The sequence below is a fragment of the Panulirus ornatus genome, chromosome 73, assembly GCF_036320965.1.
Source record: "Panulirus ornatus isolate Po-2019 chromosome 73, ASM3632096v1, whole genome shotgun sequence".
NCBI lineage: Eukaryota > Metazoa > Arthropoda > Malacostraca > Decapoda > Palinuridae > Panulirus > Panulirus ornatus.
This window is the reverse complement of record NC_092296.1, coordinates 13,856,463-13,880,175: the sequence shown is the minus strand read 5'-3', so window position 1 is coordinate 13,880,175 and position 23,713 is coordinate 13,856,463. Positions and strand designations below refer to the sequence as shown.

Sequence of the window (23,713 nt, the reverse complement as noted above, 5' to 3'; positions counted from 1 at the left end):
ATATATGCATATATATATAAATATATATATATATATATATATATATATATATATATATATATATATATATATATATATATATATATATATATATATATATATACATATATATATATATACTTAGAAAAGCAAATGGATTTGTATGTAGCATTTATGGATCTGGAGAAGGCATATGATAGAGTTGATAGAGATGCTCTGTGGAAGGTATTAAGAATATATGGTGTGGGAGGCAAGTTGTTAGAAGCAGTGAAAAGTTTTTATCGAGGATGTAAGGCATGTGTACGTGTAGGAAGAGAGGAAAGTGATTGGTTCTCAGTAAATGTATGTTTGCGGCAGGGGTGTGTGATGTCTCCATGGTTGTTTAATTTGTTTTTTTGGATGGGGTTGTTAGGGAGGTGAATGCAAGAGTTTTGGAAAGAGGGGCGAGTATGAAGTCTGTTGTGGATGAGAGAGCTTGGGAAGTGAGTCAGTTGTCGTTCGCTGATGATACAGCGCTGGTGGCTGATTCATGTGAGAAACTGCAGAAGCTGGTGACTGAGTTTGGTAAAGTGTGTGAAAGAAGAAAGTTAAGAGTAAATGTGAATAAGAGCAAGGTTATTAGGTACAGTAGGGCTGAGGGTCAAGTCAATTTGGAGGTAAGTTTGAATGGAGAAAAACTGGAGGAAGTGAAGTGTTTTAGATATCTGGGAGTGGATCTGGCAGCGGATAGAACCATGGAAGCGGAAGTGGATCATAGGGTGGGGGAGGGGGCGAAAATCCTGGGAGCCTTGAAGAATGTGTGGAAGTCAAGAACATTATCTCGGAAAGCAAAAAATGGGTATGTTTGAAGGAATAGTGGTTCCAACAATGTTGTATGGTTGCGAGGCGTGGGCTATGGATAGAGTTGTGCGCAGGAGGGTGGATGTGCTGGAAATGAGATGTTTGAGGACAATGTGTGGTGTGAGGTGGTTTGATCGAGTAAGTAACGGAAGGGCAAGAGAGATGTGTGGAAATAAAAAGAGCGTGGTTAAGAGAGCAGAAGAGGGTGTTTTGAAATGGTTTGGGCACATGGAGAGAATGAGTGAGGAAAGATTGACCAAGAGGATATATGTTTCGGAGGTGGAGGGAACGAGGAGAAGTGGGAGACCAAATTGGAAGTGGAAAGATGGAGTGAAAAAGATTTTGTGTGATCGGGGCCTGAACATGCAGGAGGGTGAAAGGAGGGCAAGGAATAGAGTGAATTGGATCGATGTGGTATACCAGGGTTGACGTGCTGTCAGTGGATTGAATCAGGGCATGTGAAGCGTCTGGGGTAAACCATGGAAAGCTGTGTAGGTATGTATATTTGCTTGTGTGGACGTGTATGTATATACATGTGTATGGGGGTGGGTTGGGCCATTTCTTTCGTCTGTTTCCTTGCGCTACCTTGCAAACGCGGGAGACAGCGACAAAGCAAAAAAAAAAAAAAAAGATATATATATATATATATATATATATATATATATATATATATATATATATATATTTACATTTATTTTGCTTTGTCGCTGTCTCCCGCGTTAGCGAGGTAGCGCAAGGAAACAGACGAAAGAAATGGCCCAACCCACCCACATACACGTCCACCCTCGCAAATATACATACCTATACATCTAAATGTACACATATATATATATATACACACACAGACATGTACATATATACACATGCACATAATTCATACTGCCTGCCTTTATTTATTCCCATCGCCACCTCGCCACACATGGAATAACATCCCCCTCCCCCCTCATGTGTGCGAGGTAGCGCTAGGAAAAGACAACAAAGGCCCCATTCGTTCACACATTCATATATATATATATATATATATATATATATATATATATATATATATATATATATATATATATATATATATGTGTGTGTGTGTGTGTGTGTGTATATTGGTTTACATAGAGGTGACCCGGGTGAGTGTCTTGTAACAGATCCTGGTCGTTTCCCACGTTCCAGAGGGTCGGCGGGTGTGGAGTATTCAGGTGGGCATGTTGTGGTCTGGTGTCGTGTGTCAATATGAAGATCCAGCCACACACACACACACTGTACCCCGTCCACACGCCACACACACACACTGTACCCCGTCCACACGCCACACACACACACTGTACCCCGTCCACACGCCACACACACACTGTACCCCGTCCACACGCCACACACACACACTGTACCCCGTCAACACGCCACACACACACTGTACCCCGTCCACACGCCACACACACACTGTACCCCGTCCACACGCCACACACACACTGTACCCCGTCCACACGCCACAAACACACTGTACCCCGTCCACACGCCACACACACAACTGTACCCCGTCCACACGCCACACACACACTGTACCCCGTCCACACGCCACACACACACTGTACCGCGTCCACACGCCACACACACACACACTGTACCCCGTCCACACGCCACACACACACTGTACCCCGTCCACACGCCACACACACACTGTACCCCGTCCACACGCCACACACACACACTGTACCCCGTCCACACGCCACACACACACTGTACCCCGTCCACACGCCACACACACACTGTACCCCGTCCACACGCCACACACACACTGTACCCCGTCCACACGCCACACACACACACTGTACCCCGTCCACACGCCACACACACACACTGTACCCCGTCCACACGCCACACACACACTGTACCCCGTCCACACGCCACACACACACTGTACCCCGTCCACACGCCACACACAGACACTGTACCCCGTCCACACGCCACACACACACACTGTACCCTGTCCACACTCCCCACACACACACACTGTACCCCGTCCACACGCCACACACACACACTGTACCCCGTCCACACGCCACACACACACACTGTACCCGGTCCACACGCCACATTTTCCACACCTCGGAACTTTCTGGTATTATCGCCTTCTTCCAGACCCTCCATCCATCCTCGTGGCTCGTACGTTTCCCTCCCCCCTCACCTCACTTTGCAAGATCTTCCAGGCTGTCTCCCTCGTCCCTCCCTCCCCCCCTCCCCTCACAAGATCTTCCAGGCTTCCCCTCGTCCCTCCCTCCCCCCCCCTCCCCTCACAAGATCTTCCAGGCTTCCCCTCGTCCAGACTGTCCTTGGACTTTGTCTGGACTCTGCTTCCAGACTCTACCTCGTCCAGACTTTGTCTGGACTCTGCTTCCAGACTCTACCTCGTCCAGACTTTGTCTGGACTCTACCTCCAGACTCTACCTCGGCCAGACTTTGTCTGGACTCTGCTTCCAGACTCTACCTCGTCCAGACTTTGTCTGGACTCTGCTTCCAGACTCTACCTCGTCCAGACTTTGTCTGGACTCTGCTTCCAGACTCTACCTCGGCCAGACTTTGTCTGGACTCTACCTCCAGACTCTACCTCGTCCAGACCTTGTCTAGACTCTACGTCTAGGAATTTCTCTCCATATCTTCCATCCAGACTCTTCTTCTTTCTAATCCAGGCTGTTTCCAGATCCTCCCACCTTGATTCCAGTCTGGCCTTGATCTTGACCTTCTCGTCCAGTCTCTCTCTCTCTCTCTCTCTCTCTCTCTCTCTCTCTCTCTCTCTCTCTCTCTCTCTCTCTCTCTCTCTCTCTCTCTCTCTCTCTCTCTCTCTCTCTCTATCTCTCTCTCTCTCTCTCTCTCTGCGCGTCGTCGTGAGCGCGGCCACAAAGGTCTGGTCCAGCCTGGGCCACACTATGAAGGCGATGGCGAGGTAAAACAACACACCTCCTCCTCCCCTTTTTTTCTTTTGAGAGCGAGGCAGTGCTGGACGGTGGTGCTCTGAGCGCTGCCTCTTTGACCCCCCCCTCCCCCGCGGGGGGAGGGGGGGTGGACGGAGCTTTAAAGAGCATGTGAGCTGTGAGAACACTGAACACTGGGGGGGTTGTGAGCTGCCCCCCTGGCGTGGAGGGTGGGAGGCCCCCTCCATCCCCCCTCCCCCTGGGGTACCTGGTGAACCCACTCGCTGTTCTTCACTCGTGTTCTGAGTTGTGTTCCGTGTTCTTCACCCGTGTTCTGAGTTGTGTTCCGTGTTCTTCACCCGTGTTCTGAGTTGTGTTCCGTGTTCTTCACCCGTGTTCTGAGTTGTGCTCCGTGTTCTTCACCCGTGTTCTGAGTTGTGTTCCGTGTTCTTCACCCATGTTCTGAGTTGTGCTCCGTGTTCTTCACCCGTGTTCTGAGTTGTGTTCCGTGTTCTTCACCCGTGTTCTGAGTTGTGTTCCGTGTTCTTCACCCGTGTTCTGAGTTGTGCTCCGTGTTCTTCACCCGTGTTCTGAGTTGTGCTCCGTGTTCTTCACTCGTGTTCTGAGTTGTGCTCCGTGTTCTTCACTCGTGTTCTGAGTTGTGCTCCGTGTTCTTCACCCGTGTTCTGAGTTGTGTTCCGTGTTCTTCACCCGTGTTCTGAGTTGTGCTCCGTGTTCTTCACCCGTGTTCTGAGTTGTGCTCCGTGTTCTTCACTCGTGTTCTGAGTTGTGCTCCGTGTTCTTCACTCGTGTTCTGAGTTGTGCTCCGTGTTCTTCACCCGTGTTCTGAGTTGTGCTCCGTGTTCTTCACTCGTGTTCTGAATTGTGCTCCGTGTTCTTCTCCCGTGTTCTGAGTTGTGCTCCGTGTTCTTCACCCGTGTTCTGAGTTGTGCTCCGTGTTCTCACAACAACACCGGACGCCCGTGTCGTGTTCTTCCCATAATGCTCTGTTCACGTCCTCTGTTCTTCTTGTTCTTGTGAGTTCTTGATGTCCCATAGTGAGCAGCGTTACCTGTTGTGTCCACCTGGTGTGTGCTGTGTCCTTATCCGTCTCCACACAGTGTGTCCTCTTTACGTTGTGTCCCTCGCGCGCTGTGTCCTACCCAGCTTTTCAGTGTCCACAGTATGCTTGAACACGACGTACGATCCTTGAGCACGACGGTACGATTTTTGAGCGCGACGTACGACCCTTGAGCACGATGGTACGATTTTTGAGCGCGAAGTACGACCCTTGAGCACGATGGTACCATTTTTGAGCACCGCGTCTGACCTTTGAAAGCGACGTACAACCCTTGAGCACGATGGTACGATTTTTGAGCACCACGTGCGACCTTTCAGCGCGACGTACGACCCTTGAGCACGATGGTACGATTTTTGAGCGCGAAGTACGAACCTTGAGCACGATGGCACGATTTTTGAGCGCGACGTACGACCCTTGAGCACGATGGTACGATTTTTGAGCACCACGTGCGACCTTTGAGCGCGACGTACGACCCTTGAGCACGATGGTACGATTTTTGAGCACCACGTGCGCCCTTTGAGCGCGACGCACGACCCTTGAGCACGACGTACGATTTTTGAGCACCACGTGCGACCTTTGAGCGCGACGTACGACCCTTGCGTACGATGGTACGATTTTTGAGCACCATGTCCGACCTTTCAGCGCGACGTACGACCCTTGAGCACGATGTTACGATTTTTGAGCACCACGTCCGACCTTTCAGCGCGACGTACGACCCTTGAGCACGATGTTACGATTTTTGAGCACCACGTCCGACCTTTCAGCGCGACGTACGACCCTTGAGCACGATGATACAACCCTAAGGTGTGACGGCCTGGCCTTTGACCTGACCCTTAAATGTTCGGGTCGTACCATAGTTCCTAGGAGGGGTGGCACCATCGTGCTCAGAGGGGTCGTACCATCGTGCTCAGAGGGGTCGTAACATCGTGCTCACGTGGGTCGCACCATCGTGCTCACTGGGTCGTACCATCGTGCTCAGGGGGTCGTACCATCATGCTCAGGAAGGTCGTACCATAGTGCTCAGGAAGGTCGTTCCATCGTGGTCATGGGGGTCGTGCCATCGTGCTTAGGAAGGGTCGTACCATCGTGCTCAGGAGGGGTCGTACCATCGTGGTCAGGAGGGTCGTACCATCGTGCTCAGGAGGGATTGTACCATCGTGCTCAGGAGGGTCGTACCATCGTGCTCAAGAGGTCGTTCCATCATGCTCAGGGGGTCGTACCATAGTGCTCAGGAGGGGTCGTACCACCGTGCTCAGGAGGGGTCGTACCATCGTGGTCAGGATGGGTCGTACCATCGTGGTCAGGAGGGGTCGTACCATCGTGGTCAGGATGGGTCGTACCATCGTGGTCAGGAGGGGTCGTACCATCGTGGTCAGGAGGGGTCGTACCATCGTGGTCAGGAGGGGTCGTACCATCGTGCTCAGGAGGGGTCGTACCACCGTGCTCAGGAGGGGTCGTACCATCGTGGTCAGGAGGGGTCGTACCATCGTGGTCAGGATGGGTCGTACCATCGTGGTCAGGATGGGTCGTACCATCGTGGTCAGGATGGGTCGTACCATCGTGGTCAGGAGGGGTCGTACCATCGTGCTCAGGATGGGTCGTACCATCGTGGTCAGGAGGGGTCGTACCATCGTGGTCAGGATGGGTCGTTCCATCGTGGTCAGGAGGGGTCGTACCATCGTGGTCAGGAGGGGTCGTACATCGTGCTCAGGAGGGGTTTACCATCGTGCTCAGAGGGGGTCGTTCATCGTCGGTCAGGTTGGGTCGTTCCATCGTGGTCAGGAGGGGTGATACATCGTGCTCAGGTTGGGTCGTTACCATCGTGGTCCAGGAGGGTTCGTACCATCGTGGTCAGGATGGGTTCGTACCATCGTGGTCAGGAGGGGTCGTACCATCGTTGGTAGGATGGGTCGTACAATCGTGGTCAGGAGGGGTCGTACCATCGTGGTCAGGGAGGGGGTCTTACCATCGTGGGTCAGGATGGGTCGTTCATCGTGGTTCAGGATGGGTCGTTCCATGCGTGGTCTGGAGGGGGTTTCGTACCATCGTGGGCAGAGGGTCGTACCATCGTGGTCAGGAGGGGTCGTTCCATCGTGGTCAGGTTGGGTCGTTCCATCGTGGTCGGAGGGGTCGTATACCATCGTGGTCAGGAGGGGTTTACCATCGTGGTCAGAGGGGTGTACCATCGTGCTCAGAGGGTCGTACTATCGTGCTCAGAGGGGTCGTACCATCGTGCTCAGAGGGGTCGTACCATCGTGCTCAGAGGGGTTGTAACATCGTGCTCAGAGGGGTCGTAACCATCGTGCTCAGAGGGGTCGTACCATCGTGCTCAGAGGGGTCGTAACATCGTGCTCACGTGGGTCGTACCATCGTGCTCAGGGGGTCGTACCATCATGCTCAGGGGGTCGTACCATAGTGCTCAGGAAGGTCGTTCCATCGTGGTCATGGGGGTCGTGCCATCGTGCTTAGGAAGGGTCGTACCATCGTGGTCAGGAGGGGTCGTACCATCGTGGTCAGGAGGGGTCGTACCATCGTGGTCAGGAGGGGTCGTACCATCGTGGTCAGGAGGGGTCGTACCATCGTGGTCAGGAGGGGTCGTACCATCGTGCCATCTGGTGGGTTTCATTGGTTCTCCTGCGTTTCATGCATCACATCCGGGGCTCAGGCGTCCGTCATGGTCATGCATCACATCCGGGGCTCAGGCATCCGTCATGGTTTACTTACGTTTTGTGATGGGTTATGTATAATACTGAGTCATGCAGAGGTTAGGTGTGGTGCTCCGTGTGTGTGTGTGTGTGTGTGTGTGTGTGTGTGTCTGTGTGTGTGTGTGTAGTAGTAGTAGTAGTAGTACAGACATGGTACATATATACAAGGTTAAAGTCGGGGCAACACCAGTGTACAACTGTCTCCCCGTCACACACACACACACACACACACACACACACACACACACACACACACACATCTTAATAATAACATGTGGGAAAGAATTTAAATGAATTTGAAAACCAGTGTTATTTTCCTTGTATTAGATCATTAATATTATGTAAGACTTGAACATAATTATTCCCAGTGTAGTGTTCATTTATCTCTACTGTTGATCAATACAAAGTAAGGTTGTTAGCACAGTAGCCGGTAGAAGTGAAATATATTGATGATGTATAACGAATTATCTGTCTATCTTTCATTGACAGTTAGAATCTTAAATCATTTACAATTACGTAATAGAAAGATTTTGAAATTAAATTCATTACCAAGATAATTAATAGAATAGAATTATTTCTTTCAATAAACTTCGTATCTTAGTTAAGATAATGTTATAAATTGATTTGTAAACCTCACCATGTATGTGACATCCACTGTTCATACTGGTAATAACTATTTTATTTTTGTGTTCAGTAAGTCTTCTGTACCACAAATTAATGCTGTCACTCAGTGTAGTTACAACATGGGTCATGTACATGTGTATGTGGGTTATGATTTATCTGTGATAACTGGAAAAAGTGATAAAGATGTGCATGATGGTAGTTATATAACTTAACCTTGACGGCTTTGAATGACCCAAGCTGCTTTTCATAGCATTGTTAAAGCTTAGACAACCAATTTAACTGTGAACTGCCTAGCGACTAAATGAGAGGATCAATGTATAACATTATTTACGATGTGTTCAAGAAGCAGATACGTGGTGTTCACAGATAAACTTGTCAACCGCCAGGGAAAATCAGAGCAGGAATTTTTGTGCTTAAAGCGCTTTCGTGTATTACAACACATCTATAGAACTAAATAGTAACATACCGCAGATGGAGGGGAATATATATAGAGACATCAGTAGATGTTAACAGGTTCACATCTTACGTGGTAATGAAGCTGGCAGTGAGAGTATTATGGTCACCTACGTGGGGTCAGAGGTCACTCAGGGAACCGACCTTACTCCTCAGGTCAGTACAGGTCATCAACTCTCTTTCGCTCAGGTCACCCTGAAGTAAATATGACATTGTTTACACTCTACATGCTCCTCTGCTAACCTTCATATTCTTACCAACAGTCACCTGTATAAGAACAGATTCCAATACATTTCTGTTCATTAAACTTAATGATTGAAGAAGCTCAGAACCAGAGTCAACACAGCACTAGGTCGTTGACCAGTGTGTACACAGTATTTATGTTGACTTACTCGAGATTTTAAGTCTTTACCTTCTGTCCCAAGTAAAACAAATCAATTATATATATATATATATATATATATATATATATATTTTTTTTTTTTTTATACTTTGTCGCTGTCTCCCGCGTTTGCGAGGTAGCGCAAGGAAACAGACGAAAGAAATGGCCCAACCCCCCCCTCCCCATACACATGTACATACACACGTCCACACACGCAAATATACATACCTACACAGCTTTCCATGGTTTACCCCAGACGCTTCACATGCCTTGATTCACTCCACTGACAGCACGTCAACCCCTGTATACCACATCGCTCCAATTCACTCTATTCCTTGCCCTCCTTACACCCTCCTGCATGTTCAGGCCCCGATCACACAAAATCTTTTTCACTCCATCTTTCCACCTCCAATTTGGTCTCCCTCTTCTCCTCGTTCCCTCAACCTCCGACACATATATCCTCTTGGTCAATCTTTCCTCACTCATTCTCTCCATGTGCCCAAACCATTTCAAAACACCCTCTTCTGCTCTCTCAACCACGCTCTTTTTATTTCCACACATCTCTCTTACCCTTACGTTACTTACTCGATCAAACCACCTCACACCACACATTGTCCTCAAACATCTCATTTCCAGCACATCCATCCTCCTGCGCACAACTCCATCCACAGCCCACGCCTCGCAACCATACAACATTGTTGGAACCACTATTCCTTCAAACATACCCATTTTTGCTTTCCGAGATAATGTTCTCGACTTCCACACATTTTTCAAGGCTCCCAAAATTTTCGCCCCCTCCCCCACCCTATGATCCACTTCCGCTTCCATGGTTCCATCCGCTGACAGATCCACTCCCAGATATCTAAAACACTTCACTTCCTCCAGTTTTTCTCCATTCAAACTCACCTCCCAATTGACTTGACCCTCACCCCTACTGTACCTAATAACCTTGCTCTTATTCACATTTACTCTTAACTTTCTTCTTCCACACACTTTACCAAACTCAGTCACCAGCTTCTGCAGTTTCTCACATGAATCAGCCACCAGCGCTGTATCATCAGCGAACAACAACTGACTCACTTCCCAAGCTCTCTCATCCCCAACAGACTTCATACTTGCCCCTCTTTCCAGGACTCTTGCATTTACCTCCCTAACAACCCCATCCATAAAGAAATTAAACAACCATGGAGACATCACACACCCCTGCCGCAAACCTACATTCACTGAGAACCAATCACTTTCCTCTCTTCCTACACGTACACATGCCTTACATCCTCGATAAAAACTTTTCACTGCTTCTAACAACTTGCCTCCCACACCATATATTCTTAATACCTTCCACAGAGCATCTCTATCAACTCTATCATATGCCTTCTCCAGATCCATAAATGCTACATACAAATCCATTTGCTTTTCTAAGTATTTCTCACATACATTCTTCAAAGCAAACACCTGATCCACACATCCTCTACCACTTCTGAACCCGGGACCCCTGTGCCACCGGCGGCAGCGCTACCGCTAGGTCATGATCGCCCCTAATAGAGAAATAACTATTCGAATCCTATGTACTCGAATACCCTTCGTCTCACGTTGGTGAGCAACGGGGTCTACACCGGTCATTTCCCAACAGGCGCACACAGCCAGCAGAGGCCATTATTCCTAACCTAACCTAACTGTATAACGCGGAGGTATATGAATATGAACATAGTGCATAGGAACGCGCACCCGAGGGGCGATCATAGCCTAGCGGTAGCGCTCCAGCCTGTTGCACAGGGGTCCCGGGTTCGATCCTGGCTGTTGGAGGTTTGTATGTTCTATTAAGGTGCGCGCCCATATGCACTTTGTTCATATGTATATATATATATATATATATATATATATTTCATAGTATTCGCCATTTCCCGCGATAGCGAGGTAGCGTTAAGAACAGAGGACTGGGCCTTTGAGGGAATACCCTCACCTGGCCCCCTTCTCTGTTCCTTCTTTTGGAAAATTAGAAAAAAAAAAAAAAAATATATATATATATATATATATATATATATATATATATATATATATATATATATATATATATATATATATATATATATATATATATATATTTTTTTTTTTTTTTTTTTTTTTTTTTTTTTTTTTTTTATACTTTGTCGCTGTCTCCCGCGTTTGCGAGGTAGCGCAAGGAAACAGACGAAAGAAATGGCCCAACCCCCCCCCCCATACACATGTACATACACACGTCCACACACGCAAATATACATACCTACACAGCTTTCCATGGTTTACCCCAGACGCTTCACATGCCTTGATTCAATCCACTGACAGCACGTCAAACCCTGTATACCACATCGCTCCAATTCACTCTATTCCTTGCCCTCCTTTCACCCTCCTGCATGTTCAGGCCCCGATCACACAAAATCTTTTTCACTCCATCTTTCCACCTCCAATTTGGTCTCCCTCTTCTCCTCGTTCCCTCCACCTCCGACACATATATCCTCTTGGTCAATCTTTCCTCACTCATTCTCTCCATGTGCCCAAACCATTTCAAAACACCCTCTTCTGCTCTCTCAACCACGCTCTTTTTATTTCCACACATCTCTCTTACCCTTACGTTACTTACTCGATCAAACCACCTCACACCACACATTGTCCTCAAACATCTCATTTCCAGCACATCCATCCTCCTGCGCACAACTCTATCCATAGCCCACGCCTCGCAACCATACAACATTGTTGGAACCACTATTCCTTCAAACATACCCATTTTTGCTTTCCGAGATAATGTTCTCGACTTCCACACATTTTTCAAGGCTCCCAAAATTTTCGCCCCCTCCCCCACCCTATGATCCACTTCCGCTTCCATGGTTCCATCCGCTGACAGATCCACTCCCAGATATCTAAAACACTTCACTTCCTCCAGTTTTTCTCCATTCAAACTCACCTCCCAATTGACTTGACCCTCACCCCTACTGTACCTAATAACCTTGCTCTTATTCACATTTACTCTTAACTTTCTTCTTCCACACACTTTACCAAACTCAGTCACCAGCTTCTGCAGTTTCTCACATGAATCAGCCACCAGCGCTGTATCATCAGCGAACAACAACTGACTCACTTCCCAAGCTCTCTCATCCCCAACAGACTTCATACTTGCCCCTCTTTCCAGGACTCTTGCATTTACCTCCCTAACAACCTCATCCATAAACAAATTAAACAACCATGGAGACATCACACACCCCTGCCGCAAACCTACATTCACTGAGAACCAATCACTTATATATATATATATATATATATATATATATATATATATATATATATATATATATATATATATATATATATATATATAAACGCCCATATACATGTGTATACATATAGACATATACATTTATACACATGTACGTATTCATACTTGCTTGCCTTCATCCATTCCCGGCGGTACCCCGTCCCGCAGGAAACAGCAGGCACTCCCAGCCTCCAGCACACCCCTCATATCCCAAAACCCTTTGACCTTGCAGTCCACAATCTGGACATGAGAGAAGCAATGGTGGAGGACGATGGTGGGTTTTGTGAAGGCCAGGTCCTGGAGCAGGGCTTACACAGGAACTGCCAATATCAAAGATCTGTTTACCAGTGACCTGATGTGTTTCAGCAGTGAACCGCTGGCAGTGACTTGATGTGTTTCAGCAGTGAACCACTGGGTTCAACAGTGACATGATGTGTTTGAGCAGTGAACCACTGGGTTTACCAGTGACCTGATGTTTTCAGCAGTGAACCACTGGGTTCAGCAGTGACTTGATGTTTTCAGCAGTGAACCACTGGGTTTAACAGTGACCTGATGTGTTTCAGCAGTGAACCACTGGGTTCAGCAGTGACTTGATGTGTTTCAGCAGTGAACCTCTAGGTTTATCAGTGACCTGATGTGTTTCAGCAGTGAACCACTGGGTTCATTAGGGACCTGATATGTTTGAGCAGTGAACCACTGGGTTCAACAGTGACCTGATGTTTTCAGCAGTGAACCAATGGATTCAACAGTGACCTGATGTGTTTCAGCAGCGCACCAGTGCGGTTAACAGTGACCTTAAGTTTTCAGCAGTGAACTACTGGGTTCAGCAGTGATATGATGTTTTCCAGTAGTGAACCAATGTGTTTAAGTGACCTGATGTCTTAGCAGTGAACCAGTGTGTTTAACAGTGACTCGGTCCTCCTAGCAGTGCACTTACTGTATCTAACAGTGCTCGAACCCTTTCAGCTGTACCCAAGTACATTCAGCAGTGACCCACTATATTTAGCATTAACATACTGTAGTTAGCTGTGATGTATTGCATTTAACATTAAACTAATGTATTCATCATTAACCTAATGTATTTAGAAGTGGATTTATTTTGAGTGTATTCAACGGAGCCCCTGATGTATGAAGAGAGGCGCGTACTCTATTAAACAGAGCAGCTGATGTGTTAGGTAGGTCCAACCATTGTACTTAACATGGCATATAATACAGTTAACAGTTAGCTAGGTTAGTTTAACATGGATTACGATACAACAGTTAGCTAGGTTAGTTTAACATGGATTATGATACAACAGTTAGCTAGGTTAGTTTAACATGGTATATGATACAGTTAACAGTAAGCTCGGTTAATTTAGAATGGCATATAATGCAGTTATCAGTAAGTAGGTTAATTTAACATGGGATATAATGCAGTTAACAGTAAGTAGGTTGATTTAACGTGGCATATAATACAATTAAAAGTAAGCTAGGTTAATTTAACATTGCATATAATACAGTTAACAGTAAGTTGGTTGATTTAACATGGCATATAATACAGTTAACAGTAAGCTTGGTTAATTTAACATGGTATATGATACAGTTAACTAAGCTAGGTTAATTTAACATGGCATATAATACAGTTAACAGTAAGTAGGGTAATTTAACAAGGCTTTATGTATATCTAACAGGGCGTCTTAACTCTCTCACAAAGGATGTGGTGTATAATGCAAGATAAATTTTGTCCTTAATATTTAATATATTCATCATTATACAGTTACATGCTTCGTAATACATCAGTGAATGTATTCATACATCCGTCATGCTTCGTAATACATTAGTGAATGTATTTATACATCCATCAGTCATCCTGTTGTATTCCTGTGTCTGGTCGTGTCGTGTGTGACTGTCTACTGTAGCAGTGAACACACATCTCTCGTCACCGTCAGCTGGTGGCAGTGATCGAGGCCTGGTTCACTGCTCACTACCTCGTCACCGTGAGCTGGTGGCGGTGATCGAGGCCTGGTTCACTGCTCACTACCTCGTCACCGTGAGCTGGTGGCGGTGATCGAGGCCTGGTTCACTGCTAACTACCTGATCACCGTCAGCTGGTGGCAGTGATCGAGGCCTGGTTCACTGCTAACCACCTCGTCACCGTGAGCTGGTGGCAGTGATCGAGGCCTGGTTCACTGCTCACTACCTCGTCACCGTGAGCTGGTGGCAGTGATCGAGGCCTGGTTCACTGCTAACTACCTGATCACCGTCAGCTGGTGGCAGTGATCGAGGCCTGGTTCACTGCTCACTACCTCCATCACCGTGAGCTGGTGGCAGTGATCGAGGCCTGGTTCACTGCTAACCACCTCGTCACCGTGAACTGGTGGCGGTGATCGAGGCCTGGTTCACTGCTAACTACCTCAGTCACCGTGAGCTGGTGGCAGTGATCGAGGCCTGGTTCACTGCTAACTACCTGATCACCGTGAGCTGGTGGCAGTGATCGAGGCCTGGTTCACTGCTAACTACCTCAGTCACCGTGAGCTGGTGGCAGTGATCGAGGCCTGGTTCACTGCTAACCACCTCGTCACCGTGAGCTGGTGGCAGTGATCGAGGCCTGGTTCACTGCTCGCTACCTGATCACCGTCAGCTGGTGGCAGTGATCGAGGCCTGGTTCACTGCTAACTACCTGATCACCGTCAGCTGGTGGCAGTGATCGAGGCCTGGTTCACTGCTAACTACCTGATCACCGTCAGCTGGTGGCGGTGATCGAGGCCTGGTTCACTGCTAACTACCTCGTCACCGTGGTGGCAGTGATCGAGGCCTGGTTCACTGCTAATTACTGAAGGTACTTTCTCCTCCTCCCCCAGACCGGCGAGTGGCCACTGTCAGCAGTGATTTTTGGATGTTACACTGGCATATTGATCGTCATGGTGGGCCTGGCACAGGTAAGTGACACGGGAAGGGATTAATTCAGTAGGATTAATGTGAGTGTAAGTAATCCCTCTTGTCATAAAGGCAAGCGCAGGTAAGTTACATTATCCGGTAGGATTAATGTAATTATATGTAATCCTTGTCATAAAAGCTAGTGCAGGTAAGGTTACAGGGAAGGGATTAATTCGGGTGGGATTAATGTGATTATAAGTAATCCCTCTTGTTATAAAGGCAAGCGCAGGTAAGTCACTCGGGAGAGATTAATCCGGTAGGATTAATGTAATCATATGTAATCCTTGTCATGTAGATTGGCGTAGATCCGTTACAGGGAAGGGATTAATCCGGTAGGATTAATGTAATCATAAGTAATCCTTGTCGTAAAGGTTGGCGGAATTAAATTCTAAGAAAGGGATTTATTAGGTAGGATTACATTGTTTTGTCGTCGAGAGTAATCCTCTCACAAAGATTGGTGCAGGTGAGGATTATGGAAGGGATTTATCCAGTAGGATTATGGAAGGGATTTATCCAGTAGGATTATGGAAGGGATTTATCCAGTAGGATTATGGAAGGGATTTATCCAGTAGGATTATGGAAGGGATTTATCCAGTAGGATTATGGAAGGGATTTATCCAGTAGGATTATGGAAGGGATTTATCCAGTAGGATTATGGAAGGGATTTATCCAGTAGGATTATGGAAGGGATTTATCCAGTAGGATTACTGTAATCTCATGTAATCCCGCTGTGGTTTAAGTAAGTCGCAATAAAGGGATTATCTAGAGAGGATTACTAAATCCATGAACGACCTGTCGTGTTGTTAGTGGCATAACGACCCGTCGTGTTGTTAGTGGCACAACGACCCGTCGTGTTGTTAGTGGCACAACGACCCGTCGTGTTGTTAGTGGCACAACGACCCGTCGTGTTGTTAGTGGCACAACGACCCGTCGTGTTGTTAGTGGCACAACGACCCGTCGTGTTGTTAGTGGCACAACGACCCGTCGTGTTGTTAGTGGCACAACGACCCGTGGTGTTGTTAGTGGCACAACGACCTGTGGTGTTGTTAGTGGCACTACAACCCGTCGTGTTGTTAGTAGCACAACGACCCGTCGTGTTGTTAGTGGCACAACGACCTGTCGTGTTGTTAGTGGCACAACGACCTGTCGTGTTGTTAGTGGCACAACGACCCGTGGTGTTGTTAGTGGCACAACGACCCGTGGTGTTGTTAGTGGCACAACGACCTGTCGTGTTGTTAGTGGCACAACGACCCGTGGTGTTGTTAGTGGCACAACGACCTGTGGTGTTGTTAGTGGCACAACGACCCGTGGTGTTGTTAGTGGCACAACGACCCGTGGTGTTGTTAGTGGCACAACGACCTGTCGTGTTGTTAGTGGCACAACGACCCGTGGTGTTGTTAGTGGCACAACGACCTGTGGTGTTGTTAGTGGCACTACAACCCGTCGTGTTGTTAGTAGCACAACGACCCGTCGTGTTGTTAGTGGCACAACGACCCGTCGTGTTGTTAGTGGCACTACAACCCGTGGTGTTGTTAGTGGCACTACAACCTGTGGTGTTGTTAGTGGCACAACGACCCGTCGTGTTGTTAGTGGCACTACAACCCGTGGTGTTGTTAGTAGCACAACGACCCAGGACCCTTCCACTGGACAGTGCCTACTAAGGGACGAACGACCCTGGTGACCCAGGTCAAGGGTCATGGTTTCAGACGAGGGTAGAGACAGGGTCGTGTGTGGTGACTTGTGTTGTCACCTGGAGGACGACGGCACGACCCTCGGGTACGACGGTACGACCCCTGGGTAGTGTGATCTGGCCTTTAATCTGACCCTTAAGGGTTAATTCAAAAGGCCAGGATTTCATACTCAAGGATCGTACCGTCGTGGTCAACGGTCGTACCGTTGTGCTCAAGGGTCGTACCGTCATGCTCAAGGGTCGTACCGTCCTGTTCAAGGGTCGTACCGTCTTGTTCAAGGGTCGTACCGTCGTAGACCTTATGGTCTATGACCAGGTTATCTGCTGGAGGACAGTACATGGGAAGGACAGATAACACAAGACCTGATGGTCTATGACCAGGTTATCTGCTGGAGGACAGTACATGGGAAGGACAGATAACACAAGACCTGATGGTCTATGACCAGGTTATCTGCTGGAGGACAGTACATGGGAAGGACAGATAACACAAGACCTGATGGTCTATGACCAGGTTATCTGCTGGAGGACAGTACATGGGAAGGACAGATAACACAAGACCTGATGGTCTGTGACCAGGTTATATGCTGGAGGACAGTACATGTGAAGGACAGATAACACAAGACCTGATGGTCTATGACCAGGTTATCTGCTGGAGGACAGTACATGGGAAGGACAGATAACACAAGACCTGATGGTCTATGACCAGGTTATCTGCTGGAGGACAGTACATGGTAGGGACAGATAACACAAGACCTGATGGTCTATGACCAGGTTATCTGCTGGAGGACAGTACATGGTAGGGACAGATAACACAAGACCTGATGGTCTATGACCAGGTTATCTGCTGGAGGACAGTACATGTGAAGGACAGATAACACAAGACCTGATGGTCTATGACCAGGTTATCTGCTGGAGGACAGTACATGGGAAAGACAGATAACACAAGACCTGATGGTCTATGACCAGGTTATCTGCTGGAGGACAGTACATATGAAGGACAGATAACACTAGACCTGATGGTCTATGACCAGGTTATCTGCTGGAGGACAGTACATGGGAAGGACAGATAACACAAGACCTGATGGTCTGTGACCAGGTTATCTGCTGGAGGACAGTACATGGGAAGGACAGATAACACAAGACCTGATGGTCTATGACCAGGTTATCTGCTGGAGGACAGTACATGGGAAGGGCAGATAACACAAGACCTGATGGTCTATGACCAGGTTATCTGCTGGAGGACAGTACATGGGAAGGACAGATAACACAAGACCTGATGGTCTATGACCAGGTTATCTGCTGGAGGACAGTACATGGGAAGGACAGATAACACAAGACCTGATGGTCTATGACCAGGTTATCTGCTGGAGGACAGTACATGGGAAGGACAGATAACACAAGACCTGATGGTCTATGACCAGGTTATCTGCTGGAGGACAGTACATGGGAAGGACAGATAACACAAGACCTGATGGTCTATGACCAGGTTATCTGCTGGAGGACAGTACATGGGAAAGACAGATAACACAAGACCTGATGGTCTATGACCAGGTTATCTGCTGGAGGACAGTACATATGAAGGACAGATAACACTAGACCTGATGGTCTATGACCAGGTTATCTGCTGGAGGACAGTACATGGGAAGGACAGATAACACAAGACGTGATGGTCTGTGACCAGGTTATTTATAATGTAGCAACTTTCTGTGTCTGGAAATTATGATTCTGATGTCATTAATGTGGTATGTATGTATGTGACGTCATTATCATGCTGTGTATGTGACGTCATTAATGTGTGGTGTAATGTAGTTGTGGTCATTAATGTGTGGTGTAATGTAGTTGTGGTCATTAATGTGTGGTGTAATGTAGTTGTGGTCATTAATGTGTGGTGTAATGTAGTTGTGGTCATTAATGTGTGGTGTAATGTAGTTGTGGTCATTAATGTGTGGTGTAATGTAGTTGTGGTCATTAATGTGTTATGTGTGAATGTGTTTTCATTTATTGAGTCTCAACTGTTAATTTTTCATTGAAGATAACTTTTCTTCTTTGATAATGCAGGTAGAATTAACTTTCCTTGTTTATCCGTTATGTTCATTATCCAGTTATCTCCTCCAGAAAGAAATATTGTCACTAATTAGTGATTTGTATGTCATTATGATCGGTAATTGCCACTCACTCCGGAATTACGGTAATTTGCATGATTTAGATGTAAATACATTTTATAATCAGCTTCCGCGTCCAGGTGATATATATATATATATATATATATATATATATATATATATATATATATATATATATATATATATATATATATATATATATATGTCGCGGGAGACAGCGACAAAGCAAAAAAAAAAAAAAAAAAATATATATATATATATATATATATATATATATATATATATATATATATATTTTTTTTTTTTTTTTTTTTTTTCATACTATTCGCCGTTTCCCGCGATAGCGAGGTAGCGTTAAGAACAGAGGATTGGGCCTTTTTTGGAATATCCTCACCTGGCCCCCTCTGTTCCTTCTTTTGGAAAATTAAAAAAAAAAAAAAAAAGAGAGGGGAGGATTTCCAGCCCCCCGCTCCCTCCCCTTTTAGTCGCCTTCTACGACACGCAGGGAATACGTGGGAAGTATTCTTAATCCCCTATCCCCTATATATATATTATTTATTATACTTTGTCGCTGTCTCCCGCGTTTGCGAGGTAGCGCAAGGAAACAGACGAAAGAAATGGCCCAACCCCCCCCATACACATGTATATACATACGTCCACACACGCAGATATACATACCTACACAACTTTCCATGGTTTACCCCAGACGCTTCACATACCTTGATTCAATCCACTGACAGCACGTCAACCCCGGTATACCACATCGCTCCAATTCACTCTATTCCTTGCCCTCCTTTCACCCTCCTGCATGTTCAGGCCCCGATCACACAAAATCTTTTTCACTCCATCTTTCCACCTCCAATTTGGTCTCCCTCTTCTCCTCGTTCCCTCCACCTCCGACACATATATCCTCTTGGTCAATCTTTCCTCACTCATTCTCTCCATGTGCCCAAACCACTTCAAAACACCCTCTTCTGCTCTCTCAACCACGCTCTTTTTATTTCCACACATCTCTCTTACCCTTACGTTACTCACTCGATCAAACCACCTCACACCACACATTGTCCTCAAACATCTCATTTCCAGCACATCCATCCTCCTGCGCACAACTCTATCCATAGCCCACGCCTCGCAACCATACAACATTGTTGGAACCACTATTCCTTCAAACATACCCATTTTTGCTTTCCGAGATAATGTTCTCGACTTCCACACATTCTTCAAGGCCCCCAGAATTTTCGCCCCCTCCCCCACCCTATGATCCACTTCCGCTTCCATGGTTCCATCCGCTGCCAGATCCACTCCAGATATCTAAAACACTTCACTTCCTCCAGTTTTTCTCCATTCAAACTCACCACCCAATTGACTTGACCCTCAACCCTACTGTACCTAATAACCTTGCTCATTCACATTTACTTTTATTTTTCTTTTCCACACACTTTACCAAACTCAGTCCGCTTCTGCAGTTTCTCACATAAATTTCACCAACAGCGCGTACTTTCAGCGAAAAAAAATGACTCACTTCCCAAAGCTCTCTCACCCCAACAATTTATACTTGCCCCCTTTCCAGGACTTTGCATTTACCTCCCTAACAACCCATCCATAAAAAAAAATTTAAAACAACCATGGGGACATCACACCCCGCCGCAAACCACATTCACTGAAAAACCAATCACTTTTTATAATAAATATTATATAAAATTTTATTTTTATAATAATATATATATATATATTTTAATAAATTAAAAACAGCCCATAAAAATTTTATTAACTATAGACATATACATTTAAACAGTACGATTCTATTTGTTGCCTTCATCCATTCCCGGCGGAAACCCCGGGTCCGCAGGAAACAGCAGCACCCCCAGCCTCCAGCACACCCCCTCATACCCCAAAAACCCCTTTTGGGACCTTGCAGTCACAATTTTGGACATGAGAGAAGCAAGGGTGGGGACGATGGGGGTTTTTGTGAAGGCAGGTCCGGAGCAGGGCTTACCAGAAACTGCCAATACAAAGAATCTGTTTACCAGTAAACCTGATGTTTTTCCAGCAGTGAACGTGCAGGGATTTTGATGTTTTTAGCAGTGAACCACTGGGTTCAACGTGCATGAAGTGTTTAAAAGCAGTGAACACGGGGTTTTACATTTGACCTGATGTTTTCAGCAGTGAACCACGGGGTTCACAGGGGCTTGATGTTTTCAGCAGTAACCAGGGGTTTTTACAGTGACTGATTTTGGTTTCGCAGTAAAACCACTGGTTTTCGGCAGTGATTTTATGTGTTTCACCCTTTGAAACTCTAGGTTTATCAGTGACCTGATTTTTCAGCAGTGACCACTGGGTCATTGGGGACCTGATATGTTAGCATGAACACGGGGTTCAACAGGGGACCTGATGTTTTCACAGTGACAATGGATTCACAGTGACCGATGTGTTTCACCCGGGCGCACAGTGGGGTTTAACGGGGCCCTTTAAGTTTTCACAGTGAACTCTGGGTTCAGCAGTGATATGATTTTTTCCAGTAGTGACCCAATGTGTTTAAGGTGACCTATGTCTAGCAGTAAACCAGTGTGTTAACATTGACTGGGTCCCCTAGAAGTGCACTTACTGTATCTAACGGGTGCTCGAACCTTTCGTTTGTCCCCAAATTTACTTTCAGCAGTGACCCACTATTTAGCATTAACATACTTTTATTAGCTGGATGTATTGCATTTAACATTAAACAAAAGATTCACATTAACTAATGTATTTAGAAGTGGATTTATTTTGGGGGTGTATTCAACGGGGCCCCTGATGTTAAGAGAGGCGGTACTCTATTAAACAACAGCTGAGTTTAGGTAGGGCCAACCATTGTACTTAAAATGCATATAACATTAACAGTTTGCAGGGTTTGTTTACATGGATTACGATAAAAACATTAGCTAGGTTATTTAACATGGATTTTGATACAACAATTAGCTAGGTTAGTTAACTTTGGGATATGATACAGTTAACAGTAAGCTCGGTTTTAAATTTAGAATGGCATATAATCAGTTATCATAAGTAGGTTAAATTTTAACATGGGGGATAATCAGGGGTTTAAAGTAAGTAGGTTGATTTAACTGGCATATAATACATTTAAAGTAACTAGGTTAATTTAAACATTGATATAAAAAGTTTACATAAGTTGGTTGATTTTAAAATGGTTTTATACAGTTTAAAAGAAGTGGTTAATTTAACATGGGATATATTTCAGTTAACAAGTAGGGTTTAAATTTTTCATTGGGATATATACAGTTACAGTAAGTAGGGAAATTTTAAAGGCTTTTGTAATCTAACAGGGGTCTTTTAACCCCTCTCACAAAGGTGTGGGTATAATGCAAGATAATTTGTCCTTAATATTTAAATATTTTATCATTTACGTTACATGCTCGAATACATCAGTGAATGTATTTATACATCCGTCATGCTTCGTAATACATTAGTGAATGTATTTATACATCCATCAGTATCCTGTTGATTCCTGGTTTTGGGGTCGTGTGGGATGTCTACGTAGAGTGAACCATTTTCTCGTCACGTCAGTGGGGCAGTGATCGAGGCCGGTTCACTGCTCACAAACCTCGTCACCGTGACTGGGGGCGGGGATCGAGGCCGGGTTTCCCGCTCACACCTCGTCACCGTGAGCTGTGGCGGTGATCGAGCCTGGTTCACTGCAACTACCTGATCACCGTCGCTGGGGGCCAGTGGGGGCCGGGTTTCACTGTAACCACCTCGTCACGGATGGTGGCCAGTGATCGAGGCCGGGTTTCCCACTGCTCACTACTCGCACCGTGACTGGTGGCAGTGATCGAGGCGGGTTCCTGCAACTCCCTTTGATCCCGTCGTGGGGGCCAGTGATCGAGGCCTGGTCCGTTTCACTACCTCCATCACCGTGACTTGGTGGCAGGATCGAGGCCTGGTTCACTGCAACCACCTCGTCCCCGTGAATTTTGGTGGGGGTGATCGGGGCCGGGTTTTTTGCTAACTCCCAGTCACCTTTTTGAGCTGGGGCATGATCGAGGCTGGTTCACTGCAAACTACCTGATCACGGAGGGGGCAGTGTCGGGGCCTGGTTCACTGCTAACTACCTCAGCCCACCGTAAAAGCTGGTGGGCATGATCGAGGCCTGGTTCACTGCAAACACCTCGTCACGTGGCTGGGGGGGCCGTGTTTGGGGCCTGGTTCACTGCTCGCTACCTGTTCACCGTCAGCGGGTGGCAGTGACCCGAGGCCTGGTTCACTGCTAACTACCTGATCACCGTCGCGGGGCAGTGATCGAGGCCTGGTTACTGCAACTACTATCCCGTCACTGGGGGGGGCGGTGATCGGGGCCGGTTCACTGCTAACTACCTCGTCACCTTTGGTGCAGTGATCGGGGCCCTGGTTCACTGCTAATTACGGGGAAGGATTTCTCTCCCCCCCCAGACCGGCAAAAAGGGGCCCCACTGTCGCAGTGATTTTTGGATGTTACACTGGATTTTGATCGTCATGGTGGGCCTGCCACGGGAAGTGACACGGGGGGGGATTATTCATAGGATTATTGTGAGGTAATTTAACCCCTCTTGAAAAAAAAGCAAGCGCAGGTAAGTTACTTTACCCGGGTTAGGATTAATGAAATTTATATGTAATCCTTGCATAAAAGTTTTTGTGCAGGTAGGTTACAGGAAGGGTTTAAATTCGGGGGGGATTAGTGATTATAAAAAAACCCTTTGTTTTTAA

The 23,713-nt window shown here is 46.5% G+C and overlaps 1 protein-coding gene across 1 annotated transcript in view; it reads left to right on the top strand.

Annotated features, from left to right (window-relative positions):
- LOC139748215 (adenylate cyclase type 2-like) overlaps positions 1 to 23,713 on the top strand; it is a 447,407-nt gene that overhangs the window by 44,631 nt on the left and 379,063 nt on the right. The window contains exon 3 of the mRNA XM_071661039.1: positions 15,091 to 15,168. Within this exon, the coding sequence (XP_071517140.1) occupies positions 15,091 to 15,168 (78 nt within the window). The remainder of the gene's footprint in view (positions 1 to 15,090; positions 15,169 to 23,713) is intronic.